General features: G+C 48.8%; 1 protein-coding gene across 5 annotated transcripts; it reads left to right on the top strand.

The window, feature by feature from the left end:
• The first annotated feature begins 1,291 nt into the window (after positions 1-1,291).
• LOC146404161 (NBPF family member NBPF6-like) lies at positions 1,292-26,369 on the top strand. 5 transcript variants are annotated; one of them, XM_085023400.1, is made up of 16 exons: positions 1,292-1,418; positions 2,531-2,708; positions 3,993-4,073; positions 8,286-8,635; positions 10,447-10,651; positions 11,201-11,315; positions 13,343-13,557; positions 14,705-14,759; positions 15,602-15,816; positions 16,815-16,869; positions 17,936-18,150; positions 19,219-19,270; positions 20,038-20,231; positions 20,950-21,177; positions 22,582-22,787; positions 25,074-26,369. In XM_085023400.1, exons 5-15 carry the CDS (start codon positions 10,474-10,476, stop codon positions 22,776-22,778), a joined length of 1,719 nt encoding a protein of 572 aa, XP_084879526.1. In that variant the 5' UTR covers positions 1,292-1,418; positions 2,531-2,708; positions 3,993-4,073; positions 8,286-8,635; positions 10,447-10,473; the 3' UTR covers positions 22,779-22,787; positions 25,074-26,369. The 5 variants fall into 5 exon arrangements, with proteins under 5 accessions (XP_084879526.1, XP_084879530.1, XP_084879529.1 ...); XM_085023404.1 differs by lacking the exons at positions 1,292-1,418; positions 2,531-2,708; positions 3,993-4,073 and having other exon boundaries at positions 10,447-11,091; XM_085023403.1 differs by lacking the exons at positions 1,292-1,418; positions 2,531-2,708; positions 3,993-4,073 and having other exon boundaries at positions 8,500-8,635; positions 16,818-16,869; positions 20,056-20,231.
• The last annotated feature ends 247 nt before the right edge of the window (positions 26,370-26,616 follow it).

The following is a 26,616-nucleotide window of genomic DNA, read 5'->3' as shown; positions in this document are numbered from 1 at the left end:
GTTTCAAGGAGGTTGGGCGTTTGATCCCTGGACTCACTCAGGGGGACAAGTATCTGGTGTTGCTCTGAGCTGTGGTGTCGGTCGCATAGGCAGCACGTCTCCCATGTTGTGGGAGCTGTGAGTAGGCCGGCAACTGTAGCTCCTATTCGATTCCCAGCCTGGGAACTTCCACATGCCGCGGGTGCAGCCCTAAAAAGCTAAAATAAATAAATACAAATTTAATAGGTGATTAATAAGTGAAACGGCAGGCCCAAAACCCGCTTAACTCTTTCTAGTGGGACATGTGATGTGCTCTTGTTTGAGAGGAGCAGAAGCGACTGCATTTCTGTCTGATCTTTAGCCCAGGCCTTAGAGCCTGTGGGCTGCAGGAGAGCACATTTACTCATCCCAGGTCAATACGGCCTTGTCTGTTTCACATTGTGCATTCCTCCGTGTTCCTTATACACGTGATCCGTGTGCCCCAGAGGGTGGTGAAATCTTCATGTCATGTAACTTTGGTGCATGATGGAGCAGATATTTGCATGGTGGACTGCTTTTCCTAGGACTGTGCTTTCATTGCTTTATCACTGACCTAGGATAAGATCGAAGTGGAAATATGACGGGACTAGAAGACATAGATAAAAGTTACCCCTGGAACCTGGTGTTTATTTGCTAGGCAGTAAATGTTGGATCTGGCCGGCACTTGAGGAGGCACTGGGGAGGAGGGGTGGGGTGAACCAGGCCAGGAGAGTGCCTGCTGTCAGAAAGATGATCTCTAGCACGGGACGTGCATATTGACAGATAATATATATTGAAAGATGACTGTGATGTGCTTAATGCTTTTGTGTTGGTTGGTCCCATGCGCCAGCCTGGACTGACAAGTGCCCGAGTATCAACAAGGGACAGTTGAACAGTGATACAGTGTTCTTTCAGGAAATATCTTTCAGTTGTTTTTTTTTGTTGTTGTTGTTTGTTTGTTTGTTTGAAGAGTGAACAGTTGTATGTTTGACCCAGTGTTCCCTGACATTCAGCTGTGAGATCCCGGAGCTTTTGGACAGAAAAGCTTGTGGCCAAGGCTCATGGGTGGCTCTGCTGCCCCCAAGTGGTGTGGGAACCTGGGGAATCTCCCTATCTCCATGAACCACAGTGTCTTCATCAGGAAGATAAAGTCCTTCCAATACTCGAAATTCCTCTCCTGCTGAGTTTTTTTTTTTTTCCTTCTGCATGCTTGTGGGGCAGAGATGCATGCTCCATGTGCCCTGGGAACTGCAGCCAAGTCCTGCCTTTGGTCCCTTGTCTGTGTTTTTCCTTTAGGAGCCTGAACTGAGTCCACACACTGAACTCACAGACCTGCAGGAGGAGATGGAAGAAAGAAAATCAGCAGGTTTTGAGGATGAGAAGAACCCAAGTAATGGCAGAGGAGGTGCTGTGCAAGAGAGGTGAGACTAAGGACCAGATAAGTTCAAAAAGTCAAGGCAACTGAGGGATGCACACAGCATCATCCAGGCCTCCATGTGCAGCCGGAGTTGAGCAGGGAAGACTGGGAGGGTCACTTTCTCCACATGAACGTGTGCAGCTGCCCAGGAATTCACAGGATGGATCAGGGTTGGTTTATTCTGCTGGGAAGCACCAGTTCCATGAGGAGGAGGAGGCAGCAGGAGGCTCTGCCCTGGAGCCCTCAGCCACAACCTTCGGATTGCCCTCAGCGGCCGTCCTCTACGGAAGTGAGTGCTAAGAGAGCGAAATGAGGTTTGGAGAAGAATTAGAGACGTTCCTTGGCAGCTCAGACAGGTCTGCCCCATGGCCAGAAGGGGCCAGGGTGAGGGGGGTCCCTTGCATCTGAAGCAGAAAGAATCGTCTTCCTGTGCCTTTAGTTTAGAAGGCTTTACACACAGGGTCTCTTCAAGACATGCTGAGCGCTTCATGTGCCTTCTGCTGTGTTAACACCTCGGAGCTCAGCTCTCAGTAAGCTTCTCCTGGGGAGATCACCGCAGTGAGAGGAAGGCACAAGTGTGCATAGTTGCACCAAAATGTGCCTGCTGCTCCCCTGACTTGGGTCGTTGCTGCAGCCCAGAGGATGGGAGGCTAGACTGAGGCCATCTGTTCCTGATGGTAGTGAAACCAGGAGAGGAATCCCCGAGGACAGGTGTGTCTGCCTGAGAGTCACCTGAGGTGAAGGTGATGGCATAAGGTGCGTGTAGGGCAGGCTCTTCTTTACGGAGGGTGACGTGCTACATCCTGGGAGAAAGCAGAGCCTCCCTGTCAGGACCGTTGCACAGGAATGGAGCTGAGATGAGTAGAGACTTGAAACCTGTCTTATGCAATCAGTGACAGGATGTCGCTGAGAAGGTCCTCAGTGCTTGACCTGGTGTGAGGATTCTTGGACACAGAGGTGGATAAAGGGTTATCCCCGTGTTTGTGGAGCTCTCTGTCTGGTAGCAGTGAACTCATGAGCGGTGTATTGGTGTTGGGGTCAACGGAGCAAGTGGTCCATTTGGGCAAGGCATGGCCTGGTGGGTGGTCCTGGATCCTTTCTCTTTTTTCCCAACAGCTGCATGGCCTTTCCTGGCTCCATGGCCCTGGTTCCAGCCAGATTCGGGGCTCTCAGGGTGCAGATGACACCCGGACTCCATGTTGCCTTAAAGCAGTCCACACTGCCCAGGTCTCCAGAGAAAACCGCAAAGATCTGTAACTCCGACTATGTCTTGGGGAAGTGGAGAAATAATGAGGCAAGTTTAGTATGTCTTCTAGGGTCATACCTGTCATGATGACTGGTGGTTAATGGTTTTCTCTCTGAGAAGGTAAATACTTTCCACACTTGCAGATTCTCTCCCTATTGAGCTCCATGAAAGCATTCATTGCACCCTTGTGTGAGATGTGTTGTGCTGATTCCCTTGCGGGGGATGGAAGGGGAGGGTGGGAATCCTTCCTGAAAAGAGTGTGAAGGTGGCATTTCCCAGCTCAGCCTGGGTGTCTGTAGGCGAGAACATCAATGGCAGAAAGCACTAGGCTCTTCCTGGTGAAAGGAGAGGTACAAACAGGAGCAGTGACAGTGCCTGGCTTTTGCTTCCTGAAGCATCAGGTCACAGGCCTCTAGAGACCCTCCCTCAGGAAGTGTCCCAGGTGCCAAGTGTCCTAGGTGAGTGTCACAGTTGTTTGTGTGGGCTCCCTCCCTGTGTTCATTTCATAGATTCTGGGTAGAGTGTAGCACATTCCAAAGAATAAGCAGAGGGTTGGACTAGGAGAGACGGACTCGTGTGGTTGGACAGTGAATCTCAAACATTTCAAGATCCCACTCAGAAAGTGACCTTTCAGGGAACAGAATGCATGGGTGGGCTTTAGTGTCATGTAATGTGAGAACATTCAATGCATTTAGCATCATCTGGTGACTTGTGAAGGCAACACCTTCTTCAGGTGACCCCAGTGATGGCCCTACCTTCCAAAGAACAAAGAGAGCCACCGGCTTCCCCTGCTCTTATGGGAATGGCAGGCCCTTTAATTAAAAAAGCTGGGACCATGGCTCTTCCTCTAGGGCTATGGAATCAAGGAGATCCCATGGCAGGTGACCTAGGATGAGGTAGAGGAGATTTTATGACCATGGCCTCACAGGGGTGGAGAAAATGGTAGAGGCTTTTGAGGCCACACGCGAGTAGGCTCAGAGGGACATCACATCTGAGAAAACATGTTTAGCAAACTCATGGACCTCGCGCTCTATAAATATTTATCCCATGATTTGCCGTCATTGTGTACGTAACTAAGCTCTATTGTATTAGACGAGTAGTGACTGGTTCGTGGCGGTCAGGAGTCTTCATATCAGCACACACACCTGAAATGGAAGTGGTATGTCTTTGGGGAAAAGGTCAAACTAATAAAGGCATTATTTCTCATTTTCCGATTTTTGTTTTTGAGCTAACGGAAGATTTGACGATCAAACTACTATGCTGACTATGATGCTGATTTAAACGTGGCTCTGATGATTTTGATAAAACAAAGTGAAACACCTGTTTTGACAGATTGCTGCAGTAGCATCCAGGACTGTCAGTGGAAGTGGGGAATGACATGACACCACCTTTTGGACACCCAGCTGGCAAGAGGTCAAAGAGGAAGGGACAGTCAGCCCACTGTATACAATGACAAGCGAGACCTAACGCTCAAGTTGGTTCAACACAAACCAGTGAGAAGGAATCTATGGTCATAGGGAGTCTTGGGCCCAGGCTAAAGGGTGGAGCTTTGGGAAACAGATCTCTCAAATGCAACACAATGGAAAGAGTTTTTGTTCAGGAGTTAGAAGAGGGAGTATGTTGGGGATGTTAGTTTTCCCCACTTTGGAGTTCCGTCATGGCTCAGCGGAAACAAATCTGGCTAGCCTCCATGAGGACACAGGTTCGATCTCTGGCCTCGCTCAGTGGGTTAAGGATCTGTTGTTGCCCCAAACTGCACTCTGGGTCACAGATGCGTTTTGGATCCTGTATTGCTGTGCCTGGGAATTTCCATATGCCGCCATTGCGCTTGCAGAAAACAAACAAGCAAAGAAACAAAACACCCACACACAGCATAGTCAAAGTAGTTGGTATAAAATAGGGAACAAAGTTGCATGGCTAGCTCTGCCTGACCTCAGGAATTAGTTTATAGTCATCATGGTCAAATCAGGATGGAACTGTTGCAATGATACTTCAAGGGATCAAGGGACCAGAATAAAGAGTCCAAAAATAAACCTTTGCCTACAACAAGACTGATGTTGTTGACCAATGCAGAGAGGTAACCCCGTGGAGAAAACATATTCTTTTCAACTGATTGGTGAAGGATGATCTACTTCAGCTTTTTGACTAATAGATGTCTATATGCATGTGAGAAGTCGTTACATTACTGGGCTGAATCCATACCTCATACCTTGTACAATAAGGAACTCAGGATAGATCATAGACCTAAATGTAAACCAGGAGTTCCCCTCATGGCTCAGTGGTTAACGAATCTGACTAGGAACCATGAGGTTGGAGTTTGATCCCTGGCCTTGCTCAGTGGGGTGGGGATCCAGCATTGCCGTGCACTGTGGTGTAGGTCACAGATGTGGCTCAGATCCCAAGTTGCTGTGGCTCTGGTATAGGCCAGAGGCTACAGCTCCGATTGGACCCCTAGCCTGGGAACCTCCATATTCCCCAGTTGCGACCCCAAAAAGACCAAAAAAAAAAAAAAAACCGGAAAAATTAAATGGAACCCGAAAACTTGTAGGAGAAGACCTAGAGGGAAATACTTGTGACTTTAGGTTAGAAAGAGGTTTCTTAGATGAGGCCAAAGGTATAACCACTTGAAAAATACATTGATTTATAAATATTCATAAAAATTTAGAAACCATATTGGTCTTGAAGACACTGGTAATACATGAAAGGTCAAGCTGCAAATAGTGGGAAATATTTGTAAATCACAAACCCGACTGAGGACCTAAATGCACACTCTCTCATAACTCTTAAAACTGATATTGAAAGGACCACAAAATCCACTTCAGTGGGGTGAAAGATTTCTGTAGGGATTTAGGACCCAGGCAGTTGAGTCATCCACCTTTATTCCTCTTTTGCAAATTGCTTTGATAAATGAAGCACATTGGAATTTCCATATAAATTTGAGAATTAGCGTGTGAATGTCTTCCCAGATACCTACTAGAAGTTTGCTTGGGATTCAGTAGTTGTGTCCACCACAGTGAGACTTGACATTGAGCCCTATTGAGTTTCTCATCTACAGCACCTTTTCCATTGATTTAGTCGCCATTTCTCTCATTCTTTAATTTGTGAAAGTAATGGTCTGTGGTGTTCATCATACTGTTCTCACACATATTTTTTCTCGGAAGGACATGCAATCAAAGAATTGGTCAAAGACTTGTAGAAACTCTTCCAGAACAAGATACGTAATTGGGCCACAAGAACATAAGTGTCAGTGGTCAGAGAAACAAATTAAAACTACAGCGAGTTCCAATTATATATTCATTACCGTGGTGAAATTGAAAGAGATTGAAAATATCTTATGTGGTAAAGGTGTAAAGCCACCAGATGTTTCTTACACTTGGGGGAATGAGTAGTCATTCAGGCACTTTGAAAAGCTGAATGACAGTTCAGCACACACCCATCATGTGAGCAGCCTTTCCATTCCTAGGTGTTTACAGAGTATGTCCCCATAACAACCCGCACTTGAGTAGCCATGATGAGTTTCTTCAAAAGGACTGAACCCTGGAAACTACAGGGACATCCATTAGTTGGTGAATGTATGAACTGACACAAAGTATCGAAACAAAGGAATAGTGCTTAGCAAGAAAAAGGCAGGCACTGCGGTTGCTTGTAAGATGATGGAGATACTCTGAATCAAGCGGGGTGGAGGAATGCAGACAGGAAAGAGGCCATGCATAGTTCGATTTATATAAGAGTGTTAAAACGGCAAACTCATCTCTCATGGCAGTGGTTGCCTGGGGCTGAGGGTTGAGGGAGTGAAGGAAAGCAAAGGGGTCCAAAGGTTGTGAGGACATGGACACACCGTGTATCAGATGGTAGCTGTAGTTTTCATAGTGTAACCATCTATCAAAGTGCACTTGATTGTATACTCTAAAGTGATGTAGTGTGTTGTGTCTGAATTATTCCTCAAAAGAATTCATGTAAGAGTGTACTGCATTCCTCCAGACCAGCAGTGAATATTTAGCAAATGAAATTCAATAGAACACACTTGTGAGTCCCATCCCTAATTATTAAATGTTTAAGCACATATGCACTGAAGACTCCTGAAAACCCTTGCTGAGGACATGAAAGAGCCAAATAGGAGGTCCCACCATGGCCCAGTGGGTGAAGACTCTGACTGCAGCGGCCAGGTTGCTGTGGAGCTTCAGGATCAATGCCAGCCTGGCTGCAGTGGGTTAAAGGATCTGGCACTGGCACAGCTGCACCTTGAAGTCAATCCCTGGCCCACAAATGTCCCTAGGGCATGGGTGTGGCCGTTAAATTTAAAAAGACCTAAATAGGAGTTCCCATTGTGGCCCAGAGGTTAAGGACTCCAACTAGGAACCATGAGGTTGTGGGTTCGGTCCCTACCCTTGCTCAGTGGGTTAACGATCTGGCGTTGCTGTGAGCTGTGCTGTAGGTTGCAGACGCGGCTCGGAACCCGCATTGCTGTGACTCTGGCATAGGCTGGTGGCTACAGCTCCGGTTAGACCCCTAGCATGGGAACCTCCATATGCCCCGGAAGCCGCCCAAGAAATAGCAAAAAGACAACAACAACAAAAAAAATAAAATAAAATAAATAAATAGACCTAAATAAATATATATAATATACATATCATATGCATAGGTTTAAACTCCTAATACTGTTTGAATGTGAAATCAACATTATTTGAAATCATATTGCCCCAGGCATTCTGGGGATGATTTGCAAACTACTTATAAAACGTATGTGGAAACCACCCTCCCTAGATTGGCCCAGACGACTGTGGAGAGGCATTAAGTTAGAGGCCTTACTCTAGGAGATTTCCAAGCTCATGTTGAAACCATAGCCACGAGGCGTTCCTGTTGTGTCTCCGCGGGTTAAGAACTCGACATTTTCTCTGGGAGGATGCAGGTTTGATCCCTGACCTAGCTCAGTGGGTTGAGGATCCAGCCTTTCCATAAGCTGCAGCATAGGCTGCAGATGGGGCTCAGATCGAGGGTTGCCCTGGCTGTGGGGTAGGCCTGCAGCAGCCCGTTCGACCCCTAGCCTAGAAACTTCCCTGTGCCGCAGGTGTGCCCCTAAAAACCATAGTAATGTAGACACTGTGGTATTGGTCCAAGTAAAGACAACACAACGATAACCGTGTGATAAGATTGGAGAATAGAAAATTGACCCGCACCCATGTGCAATTCTTTGATTCAGCTGAGCTATGTAACATATGCAATCTTTAAGCTTCTCATACTTTACCATTTTGAAAGTGACAAGGCAGTCCATAGACCAGCAGTCTATTTTATTTGCTGTGCATATATCCGACAAGGAATTTCTCCAAATAATACGGGGAACTTTTACACATCACGCAAGAAGTTATAGACACCATAAATTCTTAATTAGCGGAAGATTTGAAGAGTCACTTTAGAGCAAAAGATATCTAAAGTGGACCATCAGCTCTTGAAAACCCAAATGGGAAAGCACTGCAGATCTCAGAATGGCTAAAATGAAGGTTTGTCGGAAATGGGGGCACCCAGAACTGGCCTGTCTTGGGGGGACAGCGTAGGAATGGAACATGACCCAACTGCACTGCAAATGGTGTCCGTTTCTACCCTATCACCAAGCACTTCTCTTCTCAGGTGCATCTGCCTCGGAGACACAGTGCCTATCTCCAGACGATCATTTGTTCAGCAATAGCCATACCTCCTTTATGCATAATCATTCAAAATATATGTCTTTGTCATCAGAAAAATAGATAATCAAATTGTGCTATACTCCTAAAACAGAATATCTCCTAGCATAAGTATACAACCAAATGACTGATGCAACCAATTGCGATGGAGCCTCAAAACCAGACACTGGTTGAAAGAACACAGAGAAAGGGACCCTCCTGCATCTTTACAATTCAGTGACATGCAAGAATAAACAAAACTCATCTGTGGGGAGAGGATTCCGGCCCTGTTTGTCTGTGGAAGATGGGAATTGACTGGTAAGTAGCACGGGAGAAGTTCGGGAATGGTGGAGGTGTAGTCTCTTGATCTGGGTGGTGATTCCACAATGGATACAGCATGTTGAGTGTACTGAGCTGTGCTCATAAGTTGTGTGTGTTTTTGTTCTAGTAACTTATATGTCAGTATAGAAGGGATGGCATTAAGAAAGGGGGGTGACAAAGACAAAAAGAGTGACAGATGGCAGCAAATGGGTAACAGATATTCACCGTGTAAATAATAAGGATGCGTTGAGAAGAAAACCAAAGTGACTGAGCAGAGCAAACACTACAGAGTATACTTAAGAGAAAAGATAAGGAAATTTAAAAGTTCAACTCATATTAAATGACAGACGGCCCTGTTGGGAAAATCACCCCGGAACGACCATCACAGACCTCATCTCCATTAAAAGTACTGTCATTCTGTTGACTATAATGGGAGAAGGTGGGTTTTAATGCCCAAGAGAAATGGTTTCTAATGCACAATGCTTTCCTCACCAAATGTGTGGTCTGGGGAAATTTTATAACCGCTGAGATTTTCTTCATAAGGAAAATAACTTATGATTATTCAGATAGTTCATAGGATTAGATACGATCCCTTTAACTATACTAGGTGCTGGGAACATACCTGACTTTGTCCCTCCTTTGTCCACTGTGTAGTTATGGACAGAATACAGTTGGCAGGGGACAGATAAGATGTTCCCAAATAAATATTCCCCACTCGCCATTTCTAGAAAGAAGTCATGTTCATAATTGAAGGAATAGGAGAGGAACAAGAGTCTTTTGAACAGCCATCCCCAAACCTTGACCTTGGCTAGTTTGCATCTAAAAGCAGCCTTGGCAACATCTTGGCCAGGACCAGCCCCTGCAGTGTTCCCTGTCTGGAATGGAATGAGGAGGTACAGTAGAGCTTAGAACAGCCTTGACCCACAGGTTTGATCCCTGGCCTGGGATCTCCGAAGTTTGGGTTGTTAGGATTATCCAAAAGCCAACAGGCTGCCCCAGTGAAGAGAGGACTCTGACATAACACAGAGATGCAGCAAAAAGAGCACTGAATCGGGACAGAATAGTTCTACTAATTATTCCTTCCCTTAGCATTGTACTCAGCTTTTGTCCTACACGTTTATGTCACAGATCACATTGGGGAAGCCCAAGGAAGAACTTCATGACAGTCTAAACGTTTGATGTCTTTCACTGGTGGAAGAGATTTAGAATGTGTTAACATTTCCAGAGAAGGTGGGGGGACTTCGTGAGAGCCCTTAAGACAATAGGACATGTTGGGAAACTACTTGTGTCTTGATTTTTGGGTAAACAGAGGAGAGTGAAGATGAGAGCTCTGCGCAGATGTGTTTTGGAGGGAGGAAGCTAGCGCAGTGGTATTAGCACAAGTGCAGACACCTATGAAGTGTGGCTGCTGAGGGGGTGTCCCCATGGCTGGCGACCTTCCCAAGGCACCAGGCAGCCTTGTGTATCAGCATGGCCTAGGCCTCTGAATCCAGGGGCCCCCAAGATTCCATCAACCCTCCCCCCACCTTCCAGTTCTGTTGTGGCAACTCCAGACAGTTCCCTGGCACCCTGGGTCCCCCTTCCTCACGCCAGGCCCCATCTGAGCTACAGGCAGGGCCCTGGGCTCTGAGCTCTAGCATCTTGAACTTGGTTTCTGTGGATACAGACCCTCTGGTGTTGTGGGGTGTTGATTCGGGTGTGCCCAATGGTAAGTTAAGAATTCCAGTTTTCCTCATCCCTCATTCCCGCTTCAGCCTATGGGATTCCACGTGCTTTAATCCACCCTGTGCTGGGTGTCTTCTCCCCAGGCCCTGGCTCTCCTGCCACGTGTCACCATGGCAGTGTCTCTTGGCCCTTCATCAGACTTGAGGGCACAACACAAACTCATGCGAGAGAACCAGGAGCTTCAGCGGCAGCTGGCCCAGAGCAAGCAGGACTTCCGAGACCTCAGGGAGAAATTCCTTGTATCCGAAGCTACTGCCTACTCCCTGGCCAACCAGCTGCAGAAATACCGTACGTCCTAGGGGTCGGGGGCAACCAAGCGATGAGTGGTCACTGGCTTCCTTCTAGGAAACGAAACACTCTCCAGACTTGATCTTCTCTCCCCTTTGTCAAAATGAATTTCATTCTGACCACAATCCAGGGCAGGCAGAGGTGGCTCTTTCTCCCTCAGTTGGCAGAGGGTGGGAGAACTGAGGCACCAAGGAACTGCCCCCTCAGGCCCCTGCTCCGTGTCTCACCTCAGAGGGAACAAGTCCTGGGAACGTGGCCCTTGATTGAGGGTCAGTCTGGGGGTGTGTGAATTCTGACCTTGCCAAACAGCAGTTAATCTTGTCTCGTTCCTTTCTGTGCCTTGGAGCTTGTCTTTCCTCAGCTCTAAAATGGGGAGGACTGGAAGGCCGTGCAGTTGGGAGCCCGAGGAATCAGATGTGGAAATCCCTGCGTAGAGCCTGGTAACGGGCTTACACCTGCCCTTGGGATGGACTCTGCCTCCTCCCTTGAAGGCAGTGACCACAGCCGCGTGTCCAGCTTCCCCCTGAGGCAGCGTCTCTGTTTTTGCAGAGTGTGAAGGGCACAGAGACATCATTGAATCCGTGCTGGGGGAGAAGCTAGAGTTTAAGGTGGTGAAGCTGGCAGAGAGGCTGGCAGAGGATCCAGCGCTGGCCAAGAGGTTCCGGTAAGGAGGGTTCTGTGCAGGGAGGCCAGTGGAAGGTCTAGGCCTCTGTGAAGTGGGGCCAGGAGTGACACTGGGCCAGGAGAGGACCGAACTGCTCATGGCAGGCACCCAGGCACAGATACTCATGACGTAATCAGAGAACAGCCACTGGTGAAGTATGGAGTACAGTTGTTATTCAGAGCCTCATTTAACATGATTTTTTTTTTTTTGACTTTTAGAGCCATGCCTGTGGCATCTGGAGGTTCCTAGGCTAGGGGGTTCGAATCAGAGCTTTAGCCACCAGCCTACGCCAGAGCCATAGCAACCCTGGATCTGAGCCACGTCTGCAACCTACACCACAGCTCAGGGAAACGCCAGATCCTTACCAAGCTGAATGAGGCCAGGGCTCGAACCTGCAACCTCATGTATACTAGTTGGGTTCATTTTTAACTGAGCCATGACAGGAACATCCCATGCTTTTTTTTGTCTTTAATTTTTCTTCTTTTGGTCATGCTCAAGGCATAGAGAAGTTCCCATCCCAGGAATCAAACCAGCACCATGTGTAAATCAATCATACTTTCCTTTAAAAATGTTTTAAAATAAAATATATGAAAGCAGATATACCCCAGGATCCTACTGTATAGCACAGCATATGCAAAGACTATGAAAAGGATCTATATATATGTAACTGAGTGACATTGCTGTTCAGCACACACTCCACAAAATTGTAAAACAACTAAACTTCCAACATTGTTCTTTTTTGAAAAAGCAAAGTAATCCCAGCACAGCAGCAGAAATTTGAGCCACAAATGTGACAATGCTGGAGACTTAACCACATGCTATCATGAAACTCCAGTTGTTATTCAAAGCCTCATTTTCCATGTCTTTTTTTGTTTTTGTTTTTGTTTTTGTTTTTTGTCTTTTAGGGCCTCACCTGCGGCATATATGAGGTTCCCGGGCTAGGGGTCAAGTCAGACCATAGTTCACGGCAACGCCAGATCCTTAACCCAGAGCAAGGCCAAGGATCGCACTTGAATCTGCATGTATGCTCATTCGGTTTGATAATCACTGAGCCATAATGGGAACTCTGCATGCTTTTTAAAAAGTTTTCATTTTTTGGTCATGCTCAAGGCATAGGGAAGTTCCCATCCCAGGAATCAAACCAACACCACATATAAATCAACTATACTTTAATTTAAAAATGTTTTAAAATTAAATATATGAACACAGATATATCCCAGGATCCTACTTATATAGCACAGCATGTGCAAAGAATATGAAAAGGAATCATAATATATGTATAACTGAATGACATTGCTGATCAGCACACACTCACACAACATTGTAAAACAACTATAATCCACTATTTCTTTTAAAAAAGTAAGAAAGGAAACAACCGAGATATGAGCCACAAAAGTGACAATTCCGGAGAGTTAACCACAAGCTACCAGGAAACTCCAACTCTGCTATTTAAACAAATCATTGATTTGAAATCACAGCACATGAAATTCACCAAATTCAAATCAAGTGAAGAGCTCAGGAGCATTTTGTCCATTTGCAGTGTTTTGTGATGCCAACCTCCTTTCCCTTCCCTCACAATCCCCTCCTGACTGACTCGAGCTTGGCCTCCATCCTGGACCCTGGCATTCTCTTGGTCTTTCGAATTCACACCAGCCGGACTGTCCACACCGGGTGTCTGGCTTTGTGTCAGTGCCTGCCAGTGCCTGATGTGTATTTTCGTGTGGAAACGGGCATGGCTGAGGGAAGACCTGGAGCGCCCTCTCCATGAAGCAGGTGTAGGAGGACACTGGGGTTGTTCCCAGAAGAACACGAGGAATGGGATGTCAAGGACTCTCAGGGGAGCTCTGGCTGTTCCAGAGGCCGCCTTTGTTGTCCGTCCCCCTTTCTCTCTGCCCCAGAAAGGTCACCCCCTAGGTGTCAGACTTCTGCATCGAGAGCTCCTTGGGGATGCCAGGGAGCATCAAACGCCCTAAGAGTGTGTGGTCCATGTCTCTGGGATTTCAAATTGTACCTGTGTGCCCCCTCAGGGAATTGGATGTCCTGATTCACGCTCAGGCAAGAGAGCTGACCCAGTTACGGCAGAAGGTGAAGGAAGGGAGGGATGACTGTGTCCTGCTCGTTCAGCACCTCACCGACCTCCTCACCCACAAAGACCTTGACAAGGACCAGGGGCAGGGCTTGCGAGAGCAGCTGACTGAGGGACACAGGCTGGCAGAGCGCCTCGCCCGCAAGTTCAGCCCAGGTAAGGGGGCCACGGACCCCGATTGCACTGGGCAGCTCCATGGTCCCCAAGAGTCTTCACACCTCACTAGGCATGTTTTGGGGATTTGTAGGCTGTGCTTGCAGACTATGGTATTCCTGGGCCCGGAACTGAACCCGTGCCACAGCAGTGACAACAGCAGATCCTTAACCCACTGGGCCCCAAGGGAGCAGCTCACTAGGAATGTTTTTTTAGAGCTGTTCGGTTTTCATGGCCCATTAGGGGCTGTGGTAGGACTAGGATGGGCTGAGGGTGAGGACAGAGGGGAAACAAACGCATAGGGTAGGGGAAAGAGTATTCCGACTCTTCTGCCTCCTCCTTGATGGACGAGGGCCTTCGTGCAGGAGGCAGCATGCACCCAGGGATAAAGCACAGAAAGGAGGCTGCGACAGGAGGCAGCCTGTGGAGGGAAAGGAGCCCTGGCCTACGTGTGACAGTTGCCTGCTTCCAGCCTGAGTGCTGCCTTTAGAACTGGGACTGAGTGACGGACTGTTCCTCTCCGGATACCTGTTTCCTCATCTGTATAAGGGATCAATCACTCGATGGTGGCCTTAGTGATGAAATGTGGGGATGTGAACAAATGTAGTTGAGAAAAATGAAGGCCCCTTCGTGTGAGGGGTTGGAGAAGGTCCTTGATGTACTTGATGAACTTGGTGCTGGGAAAGCTGTCTAGGGTGGAGCACATTCCATGGAGAGAATTTCCCTTGATACCACACACACAAGCCCACTTGATGAGCCCGTGATGTCCCCAGATGGAGGGATGTGGGGTTTGGTGTTTCTTCCTCTCCTTGTAGAAAGGAGAGGATCTTGTGAGAGCTGCCAAAAAATACAGAGCAGGAGTTTATGGTGAATTTGTGGCAGGAGGGATGATACCGTTGTACAGGTTGAGATGGAAGCTGGACGCCAGTGCCGTGACATAAGGAAGAAGAGACAACTGCAATGTTTGCCTGATGACGTGGTGATCCAGCCCTTTGGAGGCAAGGAAATTGCTAAAAGACAATGCGTTAGACCGTCACCACTATCCTAACTCTCACATAGATATGTATGGCTCCATGGCCACATGAGTGCTTGTGTTTGTCGTGGGAGAAGAGGGCAGAAGCTGACTGGGGAGTTCTGAATTTGTTTACAGAGAGTGATGAAGACGAGAAGGAGGACGACGACGAAGCAGCAGCACTCACCCCCAGGTAACAGCACCTGTCAGGATGTGGTCATGGGGAGATAAAATATGGAGAGGTCCCAGGAAGAAGAGTAAGTGAGGTCAAGAGAGTCACAGATGCCAGATGCCAGGAGAAGCAAAGTGCAGACTGAATTTTCTTCCTTCCCTCCTCCCACTCGGGCTTGCCTGTGTCTTGTCTCTGTGGCACCTGTGTGTGTGACCCAAGGCAATGCACTGCCCTTAGGATCTCCTGTGCACACAGGGAATATCTAGCCTCTCCTACATGAACTCCAGGGAGTGAAAAATATCTCTTCCCACCAAGCTGTCTAGGGTCACTGGGAGGAATTTAACTAAAAGTAAATAACTTGAAAAATGTAACACTAACAAAATTATCCAGATGTCCCAAATGTACTTGTCATGTGACAGTCGTTCTAATAAGATGCCTTAGAGGGCTTTCTGTTCCTAAAGGAAGGCATAACATCTCTGGGAGTCTGTTTTGCAATAGTAGGTGAATTCCCATGGCTGCTTTATGTTGAATATCATGCGACTCAGGCACATGGTGCCAGCACCTGGTGTGGTAGTTCATGTGTGGCTCATGTTCCTGAAAGCCCCACACTGGGATGGCTGAGTGTCCTTCCTCATCAGACGATGTGTGGCCAGGGCAGGGAGCACGTGCTGGTCTCTCTGCCTCCCAACCTGTGGAGCCACACTGCCCTTCACACACAGCAGCACAGTTACCTTCTTCTTTAAGGATATTGCCCTTTTGCTTTCTGGGACCACTCCCTGTGCCTCCCCTGCGACCACCCGGGACAGCTTGGTGTCTGTCCCTCTTAGTTTAATGTTCCGTCATTCGTTTCCCACCTGGCACAGCGTGGAAGTGCAGGAGGTTGCAAAGGAGGAGGTGCTACAGGAATCCCAGGATGAATGCATTTCGACCCCTTCAATGGTCCAGGAAAGGTCTGACTGCACCCAGCCTTCGGGTGATGGCACATGTGCATCTGATGAGCCAAAAGTTGGCCCTGCTGCAGATGGAGCCTGTGCTGGCTCCCACGCCAAAGAGGATGACGTTCCAACCCCTCACCCAGGTAGCCTGCTTATTCTTTGTTCCCCACAACCCGTCTAGACTGAGCAAGGTCTTCTTCGAAGGTAGACCCTGTAGATATATGTCGGTTCGAGTCAGGGGAAAAGATGGATTATGAGACCCAAACACCAGGTTAGGTCAGGGAGCCTTCATCCCTTCCTAGGTCGAGGTCATGCCTCTGTCCACCTGGACCCACTTTCAGGCCAATGGACCCCAGTCAGGTGTGACAAAGTCTCACTCAGCCCAGCTGGACATCCTCAGGAAGTGACTGTCAGACCTAGTTTGGGGCACATGTGTGTTGTCCCCTGTAATGATCTAAGTTTTCATGCTGTAGGAGGTCCTGGCCTTTCTATCCCTGTGCGGACCCAAGGGCAGACCTGACTGTGTGTGAGGAGACGAGGGTTCCCTGCTTTCCATGCTCTGAGCCCCCGTCTCCACGGTCTCTGTGTTGGCGTGTCTTAGCTCAGCAGTCATCTGAAATGCAGACAGAGTCCTCTCTCCCCCTGCCTTCCTTGAATGTTTCCATGAAGGTAGTGCGTCCAGCCTTGCATGGCCATTGTTTCTGTGTAGCACCAAGTACTCCTTTCCATTGGAGAGTTGACACAATCCATCCATCCCTCTAGTCTCACGTATAAGTTCCTCTAAGCCATCAACAACTACATTATCCATTGGGACGAACGAGTAGTGTAGAAACAATTCTAGATCATACCTCAGCTCATTTTCTAAGATCTCTGGGGGAAATCCACTCTCTTAGCCATCTATATAGCCTCAGCAGAGAGGATGCTGGGAGAAGGTTCTTCCAGATCAGGAGGCGATTCCCTAATGGGTCTGGCCGCAGTGCTAATTCTCCTAAGCCTTCACTGAAGTGTCCCGGATCATCTCTGCCGAGGTACTCTGTTCTGACACTGAGAATATTAATGTCGTTGTGGTCGGTGTGTGCACTGAGTTGCCAAGTGTGAGCAGTGCTTAACTCGTGTGACATATTGTCTCTGAATTTCTTAGCAGAAAATCAGAATGGTCATGAGGAAGTGGATGGACAAGAGCCACTGCCCCCCAGGTAACTCTGAAGCTTTGAGGGCTGTGAATGTCGGTACTGATACCAGGAGACCTCAGACGCAGGGAACACCAGAAATTGCTCAGTATAAAATAACTCTTTCATCCCTTCAGGCAACAGTCAAATATCTCCTTTGGTAACAAAGTTGTCTATTTCCCTTGGGATAGTGGTACGGGTTTCAATTTCTTTATTTTATTTTATTTTCAGTCTTTTGAGGGCCGCACCCATGGCATTTGGAGGTTGCCAGGCTAGGGGTCTAATGGGAGCTGTAGCTGTAGCTGTAGCTGTAGTCCATAGCCTATGCCACAGCCACAGCAACGCAAGATCCCAGCCGTGTCTGTGACCTACACCACAGCTCGGGGCAACACCAGATCCTTAACCCACTGAGCAAGGCCAGGGATCCAACCCACAACCTCATGGTTCCTAGTCAGATTGGATTCTGCCGCACCACGACAGGAACTCCCATGGGTTTCCGTTTCTTAATCCCTCAAGGTTAGTGATACACAGTGAGTAGCCACAGGTGAAAGAGTCAAATACAAGAAATCCTGCAATCACCAGTCCTCTCCTGGGGGGTTAAACCCGGGGGAGACGCACATCTGCTTTGAGTCCTTTTGGCATCAGCATGTTAGTCAGTGTTGGGAGGCTGGGGAAGAACCTGGAAAACCTTTCATATTGTAGCATGCTCTGGATAAAATAGGTCCTGCAGTCTGTATTTCCTCCAGAGCCGTACTCACTCGGACAGTGTACACTCAGTTCCACACAGGGTCTGCAAAACCGAGGGAGCCAGGATTTCAGTCCTCTGTGTGTGCTGGGGTCCTGACTGTGGCCTGAGGGAGAGGTCATTCTCCTCCAGCAGCTGGTTGTGGGGCCAGAACCCCGAGCCTGTGCTGTTCTCTCTCCCTCCCCATGGCAGCCACACTCCGCCTCACATCTAGGAGGGTGGTTTCTCCCTTCTGGAAGAAGACTGCCGCTTTGCTCTCTGTGTCTGCTCCCTATGCCTCCCCTGAACAGGAGCTAGAAAACCTCCTCTGAGTTTACTTTTCCGTCTTCCCCTCCGCATCTGGCACAGCGCGGAGTTGCAGGAGGTTGCAAAGGAGGAAGTGCTCCAGGCGTTCCCAGATGAAGCTGTTTTGGCTCCTTGCATTCAGCAGGAAGGTTCTGACTGCTACCCGCCTTGCAGTGATGGAAAACTGGCATTTGATGAACAGAAAAAGGGGTCTGCTCTGGATGGAGCCTGTGGTTGCTCTCCTGCTGCAGAGGGTGAAATTCCAGCTGGTCCCCCAGGTAGCCTGCATGTTCTTTGTTCGCCTAGTCTGATAGGAACTGATAGGAATAATCCCCTTGGGTAGACTGTATGCTGACATAATGTTTGGAACCTGGCACTGCAGTTGCCTTTAAAGCTTGCTTGCTGGTGCTAAAATCTCTTAGCTTTTGTTTCTCTGTAATGCTTTTCATTTTTTTCCCCTTCAATTGCCTTTAAAATGACATAGTCCATGAAGTAATGATTTTGTCCAAGTTCTAGTCATGTTTGCGCCACTGGCAATTAATTAGCCCCCAGTCCTGCCAGACTCACATGTACCTCTGCCACCATGGCCAGGAACTAACGTTCAAGCCTCCTAAGTTTGGGTGAGTCTCCCATCTCCCATGAAATGCTCCCATTGTCATTCCTGAGCAATGTGCCTCCTGAATTTCTACCCCTCTCTGGGGCTGCTGCCAGTCTTGCTTGTATCTTTGGAAATGTCACAACGCTGTTTCACGTCTGCCAGCCTAGAGTCTGCATCCTTTCATTTGTCTTCTCTTGTCCCGACTCTTCTGGAACCAGAACATAAGCACCACTGTCAACTTTGGTGCATGTCTCTGAAGCGAGGAAGGGCCCTGGAATTTGCAACCTTAGGAATAGAAAGGCCCCTGTTTCTCTGTAGCACTGAGGAGTCTTTGGACTGGCTGGGGTATAGATTCCACTCGTCCGTCTAAGCTCAGCATGTCCTTCATCTCATGCCTTAACAAGCCTTTCAGCTGGAAGAAGCCTGAATATCATAGCAAGCCCTGAGCTCATAGTGAGGAAGTTCCCCAGGATCTGCGGGGAAACATTTATGTTTAGCTGTTTGCAGAGTCTCAGGACATAAGCTAACTGTGAGGGTGACTTATCCTAACAAGGAGGTTTGTCTGGTGCCTCAAGACGGAAACTCAGTGCCCTCTTTTGACACTCTGTCTAGGGCCTCCGGGAATATTTCTCTCACAATAGACTGTTTTCACATTGTGTGTATTTATGACCCTTGCAAATGTGAGGCAAAGGATGGAGCAAATTAAGGGGATCTGCCTAAAGTAACTGTGCTGTTAATTTCTTTGCAGAAAACCCACATGATCGTAATGGGGTGAAAGAACCAGAGCCACCTGTCCCCAGGTAATTTTGACTATGTGGGGCTGTTCATACACTAATGACATCTGCAGACCTCTAACCCAGGGAGAAGCAGAAAGTGCTGGGTCTATGTGTGTCCTGCCATTTGCCAACCAGCAGTTCTCCTGTCATGTGAATTTTTCTGCTCTCATGGTGGCGCCCGTGTTGTTTCCCGTCTCTCGTTATGCTCTCAAGGGTAGTGACCCCCAGTCAGGTGACCCACGTGAACTATGTCCCAGGGGTCTGTGGCACTCACTTGTTCTCTCACGTCTGCTGTCTGCCTGTTTGGCATCAGCATGTTGGCATAGGTTTCATAGCAAGAAATGGAGACTGACAGTGATAGTATATTATTGCCACCATAATGAGAGACAGAGGCCTTGATGGCCTGAGATGCCTGGGATTCCAGAGGCGCCCCCACCCCCTCCCCATGCTGTAGGCCCATTCCCACCCCTTTCCCACTTTCAGTGCCATCGAAATGAAGGGCTGACACCACTGTTACGTGACACTCTGTGTTGTGGGTCATGACTGTACCGTATAGAGGTATTCGGTCTCCTCCTCATCAGCTTGTCGTTGGCCAGAGCACTGAGGACCGACTGTCCTCGCTATTTCCTGACCCTCTAAAAACACACTCTGCCCCCACCCCAGATACACACCCAGTTTGTCCCTCTCTAATGGGTCAGCCAGCCCCTTGGCGGCCTTCGCCACACTCTTAATCATCTGATCCAAACCACATAGACTCTAAGATTCCTGATCACTCTTGGGTGAATCCTCAGGCCTCCGTCCCCCACCAGGCTCCGCGGGGAGCTGCCGCCGATGGCAGAGTGTGGTGTCCCACTGAACTCACTGGATGGAAGCGCTTGGTCTTGCCCAGGTCTTCCCGACCTGTCGGACTCCTTCTGGCCTTACAGGAGTGCTGCCACCCTCTCATTTGAGAACATGGATGTCCCTGATGCTCACGATGCAACCAGTGAGTAGTCAGGGCCCAGACCCCCCTGGAGGGGTGTGTGGTCTCAGGACTGTGCACCTCATGACTTCCCTGAAGAGACACAAATTCTGGTTCTGCAACCCTTCTGTGCCTTAGCTCGTATCAGGACTCAGGCCTGTACTACACTATTTATACTTGCTAGGACCTTGGCCCTTAGCCGACCCCATGTGGGAACAGAACATACATGTGTGGGGAGGCAGAAGAGCTGCCAACACTTATGAAGAAGGACGTTGAGAAGGCTCCAGAATTGGGGTGTTCTCTTCGCTTTGTCCATGTCCTATCGTTGTCCAACTCCCTTTTCTACCAGTACCCGCAGGCTCGAGGCCATACTTCTTCCCCTGGTCTTTTAGTCTTGTGGGCAGACATCAACAACTCTTTCTCCCTCAGGCCTTCTCATTAGGCTGAGGGACTGAGGTATGAGTCAGAGAATAATAGGTGTGACTTTATTGCAAATCAAACCCTCTCAGGTCATGTGGGCAGCTTATTGTCTCAGGGACATCACAGCCTGGCCCCTGGCCTCTCCGCATCCCCAGGCATAGCCATAAAGATGGCATCTCCTTCCCGTACATGATGGCTGCCTGTGTTGTCTGGGTCACTGTGTGGATTCTCTGTTAGGCTGGGTCATCACAAATGGGTGTTCATGGAGGGCTTAGCAAAGGAAACCTTGGATGGGTGCTACTGAACCTGTTATTCTTTTCAGGTGACACCTGGGGGGATTGTCACAAAGTGCCTTTGAGTTTTGGAAGGCCAGAGATGCAAAGTTCACAAGCTCAGCTGCAGACAAGCACCCAGGTGGCCAATGATCTGCAGCTGCCCCTCAGCCAGCATTTAGATCGTGGTGATGGCAAAGCCAGGCTCCGCCTTTCCTCCAACATCCAGGGCTTTACTGCCAACACTGATACTGGGAACCAAGGGCCACTCTTCCGAGGTAAGAGAGAAGAGGGGAATAGGGAGTTCAGGCCAAGGAGATGGGCGACAGAGTTGTGTGTTTTTCCCCCTCTTTTGAAAATAAAGAGCCACCTTCATCGGGAAGTGTACCAGTCGGTCTGTTTGATAACACCTCATTTATCTCAACCTCTTTACTCTTATCCATAGCTGTCAGTTTTTTTCTCATCAGGATTCACTTCTCGGATTTTTTAACGTTCCTCAATCTGATTTTTTCAACCCCTCTCCTCCATGTCGATGGGCATGTGCCATCCTTACCCTCCAGGAGTCTCAACCTCTCCAGCTGGAGCCTCGGGTGCCGGCGGCTTGTCCCTTAGGCGTTGGCCTCACCTGAGAATGAGGAGGGACCCGGGTTCTCAGGTGGAGGTGAGATGAGAAGGAGCAGCACGGAGCAGCCTGGAGAGGCTCCTCGAAAGTGCTCAGGGAGTGTGGGGAAGCGTAGCCCTGACAGGTGCCATTAGGTCCTGGGGTAGCTAGTTGTCTTCTCTTCACTCCTGCCTCTCTTTTTCTTGGCCTTGGCCTCCCACATTCCCAGCCAAGTCCCAAGCTCTCTGGCTGAGTCACTCTTTCTCCTGCTCACTTTCCTCGGAGGCCTGAGCATCAGTCCCGGCTTCACAGAAGATTTTGCAACAATGGATACTTTCCATGCCCTTGACTTTCATACTCCTCGATTTCTCCCCCATATGTCTTAGTTCATGCTACCCACCAGACCTTCACTCTCTCCTTCTTCTTGTTTCCGTTCTTTGTTTCAAATTCAACTCATCAGGAGGCTGTTAGAATGAACCGTCAGCAGCCTCATTGGTTTAATGTCCATGCACACTTTGTGGATGTTTTCATTGATCAGCACACCTTCTATACCTCGTGGGGACTGAGTGTGTCTAAACAATATGTGTACGGGATGTGTGTATATGTGGGTGTGTGTATCTATATACATATGCCCTATGATATGTATTGATGCACATTTAACATTGTTTCCAGGTTTAGCCTTCCCCAGGGCTTTTCTGTCCTGAGCTTTTCCTTCACCTGTGACTTTGCTTGGTCTCTACACTCTCATCCCGCCAAATAAGTACAACCCGCGTGTGGCATGGTTTCCTTGTCTTGGTCTTTTCTCCCTGGGAACGTTTTGTTTTTCTCAACGTTATTGTTCTCGACACCTTTTGGGCATTTGGGAGCATGTCTGCCTCATGGTAGTCTCACTAGTATCAGGAGTATCAACAGAAGGAAAGAAGTACCAAATGTCTCCAGTGGCTTCCCTCACCACGCACTTCCCGATGGCCCTACATGTCCCTGGACACTGTCTTTACCGGAGGTCCCTGGGGGTGGAGGAGGGAGTCACAGGAAGATCATGAGTAACGATGGATCCTGTTGGCTGTGGTTTTCTCTTCAGAGCTGGGTCTGGATGCTTCCATCGGAATGAAGACCCCTCCCAAGCTGGAGGGTGAGGGCTCAGCTGCCAGCAGGCAGGAGTGTCACGTGTGTCACCACCTTCATGCCTTAAGTTTCCTGAAAGAGAAGATTATCCAAAGAAAACTGCAGTTCAGCAAGTGGAGACTGGCCTGCAGATTCCCTGGCCTCCTTGCTTAGGCTACCTAGGTAATCACCTCTCAGGCTCCTCCATGCCCTTTCTCCTTATGCACCACAGCTCAGTCTCCCACTAGGTTTTCGCTTCCTCCTTTGTGGACTCCACAGCTCTGGCTCCCTCTGCGTGGTCTTTCCTGCTTTCCAGGGGCTGCCACCCTGCCAGGTCCTTGCCTCTCAGTCTTTTGTTTGCATCTGACTCTGCCGTGCCCCTGCGACTGCTCGCCTGATGTTCCCTCTGTCCTACTTTTAGCCCCAGGAAAGCCTGATCCTGTGGTCTTTTCATCCCAACAGCATCTCTAAGGCTGCTGAATACATGGTGCTTTGTGGGAAATCACACACGCAGTTGGCTTCCTCAGCTTCCTTTCCCTCCCCCTCCAACTCCACTACCTCTTGCATCCAGGACCACGGTCTTAACGACTCACTTGCATGTGGCTTTCCTTTGGCAACGTGGACCTAGGAAAACCCTTCATGCTCAACTTTTTGCATGAGGAAGGGCTGAAAGTGAGAAAAAGGGTCCTGCTTACAAAAGTTGCATAAGAACCGCGTCATAGGTGGGAATGCTAGGCAGGCTGGAGTCAGGTCCCCTCAGTGCCAGGTGGGCAGTCCTGTGAGGGACACACTGGAGCTGGCATTCGGTGCAGGACAGTAGATGGCGCCCTCCTGGCACGCTGGCCAAACCAAGATGTAGACACCCGGTCATCACAGTGCTCAGGACATGAGGGGAGCAGGCATTCAGACCTCCTGCCCTTTGACTCACCTGCTCCTGCCACACGTGCAGTAAAATTCCAGAACATGACCTGAGTGGGCATCTGAGACCAGGGAATCTAGGAGAGCGTTGTAGTGAATGAACTTTGGACCAAGCTTATGACGACTCAGGGAGAGACAAAGAATACAGGATGAACCTTGCTTCAGACAAACCCAATTGAGAAGGCAGATGGTTTCCATGAGAGTGTCAGAAGGATGACCGGAAACTCTGTGGGGCCAGGGAGAAAGAAGTTCTCGGTGGAAGGGATGGAAAGAAGCAAAAGGAGTGGTGTGAAGTAGTCTAGCCCTAGTAAGTAACTCTAAATCATGTAATTCCAGATAGAAACTGGGTGAGCCTGGATCTAACATGGGTGCGCACACCAAGCCATTGAAATTCTCCCTTCAGGTGAGGTTTGCTTAGCAGGGTTTTTTAAAGCTCTGTGAATAAACATTTAAGGATTCAAAGCACGACGGATCTGGTAGGATGTCAGTAACCAGGATGGCAGGGTCCACTTGTGGCTTCTTTATAGAAAAGCAGAATATCAGCCAGTGATGGACTTAGCCTTCTCTCCACAGAACTATTTGTGCAGCTTGGAAAAGAGAAAAGAGAAAGAGGCAGATAGATGCGCTGGATATACAAGCTCTGTGTTTGGATCCAAGTTTCTCACAGTGTTTAGAGTACCAGATACAGTACACAAAAGAACATGACTTAGAAGCTCAGAGAAACTCCCTTCTTTCTGTAGCTCTGCTGAAGCAGCGCTTCTCTGTAAAGACTTCTTCCTGTCCAGGAGGTTGACCAAACCACTCCTAGTGCCTGTAGACCTCTCCGGATGGGAGCCTTTCCTCTCTCTTCCTCCAAATGGGTGGGAAGGGCTTGTGGCCTGGCTTCTAGGGTCCGTGTTGTCCATAACAGGCCACCTGAGCTCAACTACTCCTCAGCTCCTTGGCAGCATAGGTCCTCATCTATGAAAGGTGGAAGGAGAATCGGAGACATTCTGAAGCCCCAGTGGGTCTCCCATTGCAGGGCGCTCCCTGTAGCTGCCTCTCCTCCTCAGAGGACAGGGGCATAGAGGTAGGACAGGGTGTGTTTCTCTACCAAGGACCCCCTGCTCTGGAGCGCAATTTGTTTCGGAATGTGTGAGAGGGATGCTAAGCACATCCATCCCTGGAACGGTGAGAAGGCCATCCTTCAGTGCAGAGGAAGGGGCCTCAAGAGTGCAGTGGCTGCGGAGGACTGGGTGGGGGCACCTGGCTAAGGCTCCGCAGCAGGTCTGAGCTGGGTTATCAGCAAGCAGTGGTGGGGTGAGGACAGGGGTCCCTAGATTCTGCCCCAGAGGCTGGATGAACTTCTAAGGCATGGCTCTCACGTTCCCCTCCAGCCAGCCTGTGGCTCTGCCTTCAGCTCCTCGTGTCAGCAGGAGCCCAGCCTGCTCCTGGCCTCAGTCACCATGTGGCCATCCCTGCAGGCTCAGCTCTCAGCAGGACCCTGCAAAGACTCTCACTGATTTTTCTTCTGTCCTCTCTCACCTCCTCTCCTCTCTCTGTGTTTCACAGGTATCTGTTACTTCCAGAACGAAGAAGAGTTATTGCCCAACCCCAAGAAACCACAGCAGAAAAGATTCCTTTTCCACCTGATGAGAAAAACCTACAACAGCCAATCAAGTTGAAGCCCCAAAGGAACACTGGAGGGATCGTCTCCTGAGAATCAGCATCTCAACCATCACCTCCTCCACCCACCGTTTTTACTCCAAAAGACTGATCTCATGAGAGAAATCGCAGTCCTCGGCCTCCTCCCAGTCTTGGGTGTGATCAGTCGATGAGGAGACCAGGGCCCAGATGGACTACAGTTTGGAGCGACCTTCACCCTTGCTCCTGTCCACATTCATCCTCCTCACACAGGCATCAGGAGCCGCTGGCAGAAGGCCCCATGTCCACCTGGACATTCTTTGTCAGCACACGGGCTGTGGTCGGAGCAGACGCCCTTAACTGTGCAGTGTTCTTGCCGAAAGTGTTCCGCCTGAGTGTCTTCATGAGGTAGTTATCAGACAGCTGCAGAATGTAGGCCAGTGGCCCAGACACCTGGCCTGTCTGTCTTCAAACAGTCCATGTCTCCACAAAGAAGACAACCAAGAGGAGAAGAGAGATTTGGGGTTCCGAAGGACTAAGAAGTTTATGTGACTATAATTCTTGAGTCCTTTTGAACCCCAAACGTCTCCTCACCTTTTGTGATTGTCTTTGACTGTGGGGACATTGACTGGTTTGCAGAGGACAAGTCAGTTGTCTGGCTCACAAGTCTGCATCCTTCAGTTGTCTGATGATTTCCTCCTGATGCAATTCAGGGGAAAGCTTTCGCCAAGAGCACCACCTAGTGCCTGCTGTGTGCTTCCTAGCACAGCCCCGCAGGAGGCTGAGAGTGTCCGCACTGCCTGCCACCACTCTTGTCATTCGAGCATTGGACGCTTTGTTCTGGAGGGCCCTGTGAGATCTGTCCATTGGAAAGACCTGTTTTTCTCTCTCTGATCAGTCATTTGCTTAGTGGTGTATGAATTAGAGGCCATGAACTTTCTTCTTCTGTGATGCTGTTTCTCCGACAAGTTGCCATGCCTTATCAATCCCCGATCGATGATTCCTGATATGTGTCCATTACCATATTTGTTTGTATGTTGGAAACTTTCTGATTTAGTCATTCTGTAGACTTGTATTGCTGGCATTGTGCTGTGGAATATGCAGTCCCTGCCCTTTCATGTCATGAAAAGCTTTCTTGAATTTCACTGTGGTTTCTATATTTTTCAAATTTTTCCTAAAATAAAAATATTATAATAAAAATTAAATTATCAGTTATCCTACAAACATTGTATCTATTTTTTTTCTTCCTTTTTATTTTTTATTTTTTTTTTTTGGAGCTGCATGTGTGGCATATGTATTTTCCCATGCTTGGGGTCCAACCAGAACTACAGCTGCCAGCCTACACCACAGCCACAGTAATGCAGGACCCCAGCCACATCTGTGACCTACACCACAGCTCATGGCAATGCTGGATCCCAGACCCACTGAGCAGGGCCAGGGAGCAAACCCCCATCCTCATGCCTACTGGTTG

This window comes from Sus scrofa, chromosome 4 (genome assembly GCF_054392235.1).
Source record: "Sus scrofa isolate SSC_HxYL_T2T_F1_AM1 chromosome 4, Sscrofa_HxYL_maternal_Yorkshire_Landrace_v2.0, whole genome shotgun sequence".
NCBI lineage: Eukaryota > Metazoa > Chordata > Mammalia > Artiodactyla > Suidae > Sus > Sus scrofa.
This window is presented reverse-complemented; position numbering and strand designations above follow the sequence as displayed.

Bases quoted from the DNA above. Each gene is read 5' to 3' on its own strand.
- LOC146404161 (XM_085023400.1), top strand. From the start codon at position 10,474: ATGGCAGTGTCTCTTGGCCCTTCATCAGACTTGAGGGCACAACACAAA. The intron at 19,271-20,037 runs GTAATTTTGACT...GTGAATCCTCAG, and splicing joins CCAGAGCCACCTGTCCCCAG to GCCTCCGTCCCCCACCAGGC. The intron at 21,178-22,581 runs GTAAGAGAGAAG...TTTTCTCTTCAG, and splicing joins CCAAGGGCCACTCTTCCGAG to AGCTGGGTCTGGATGCTTCC.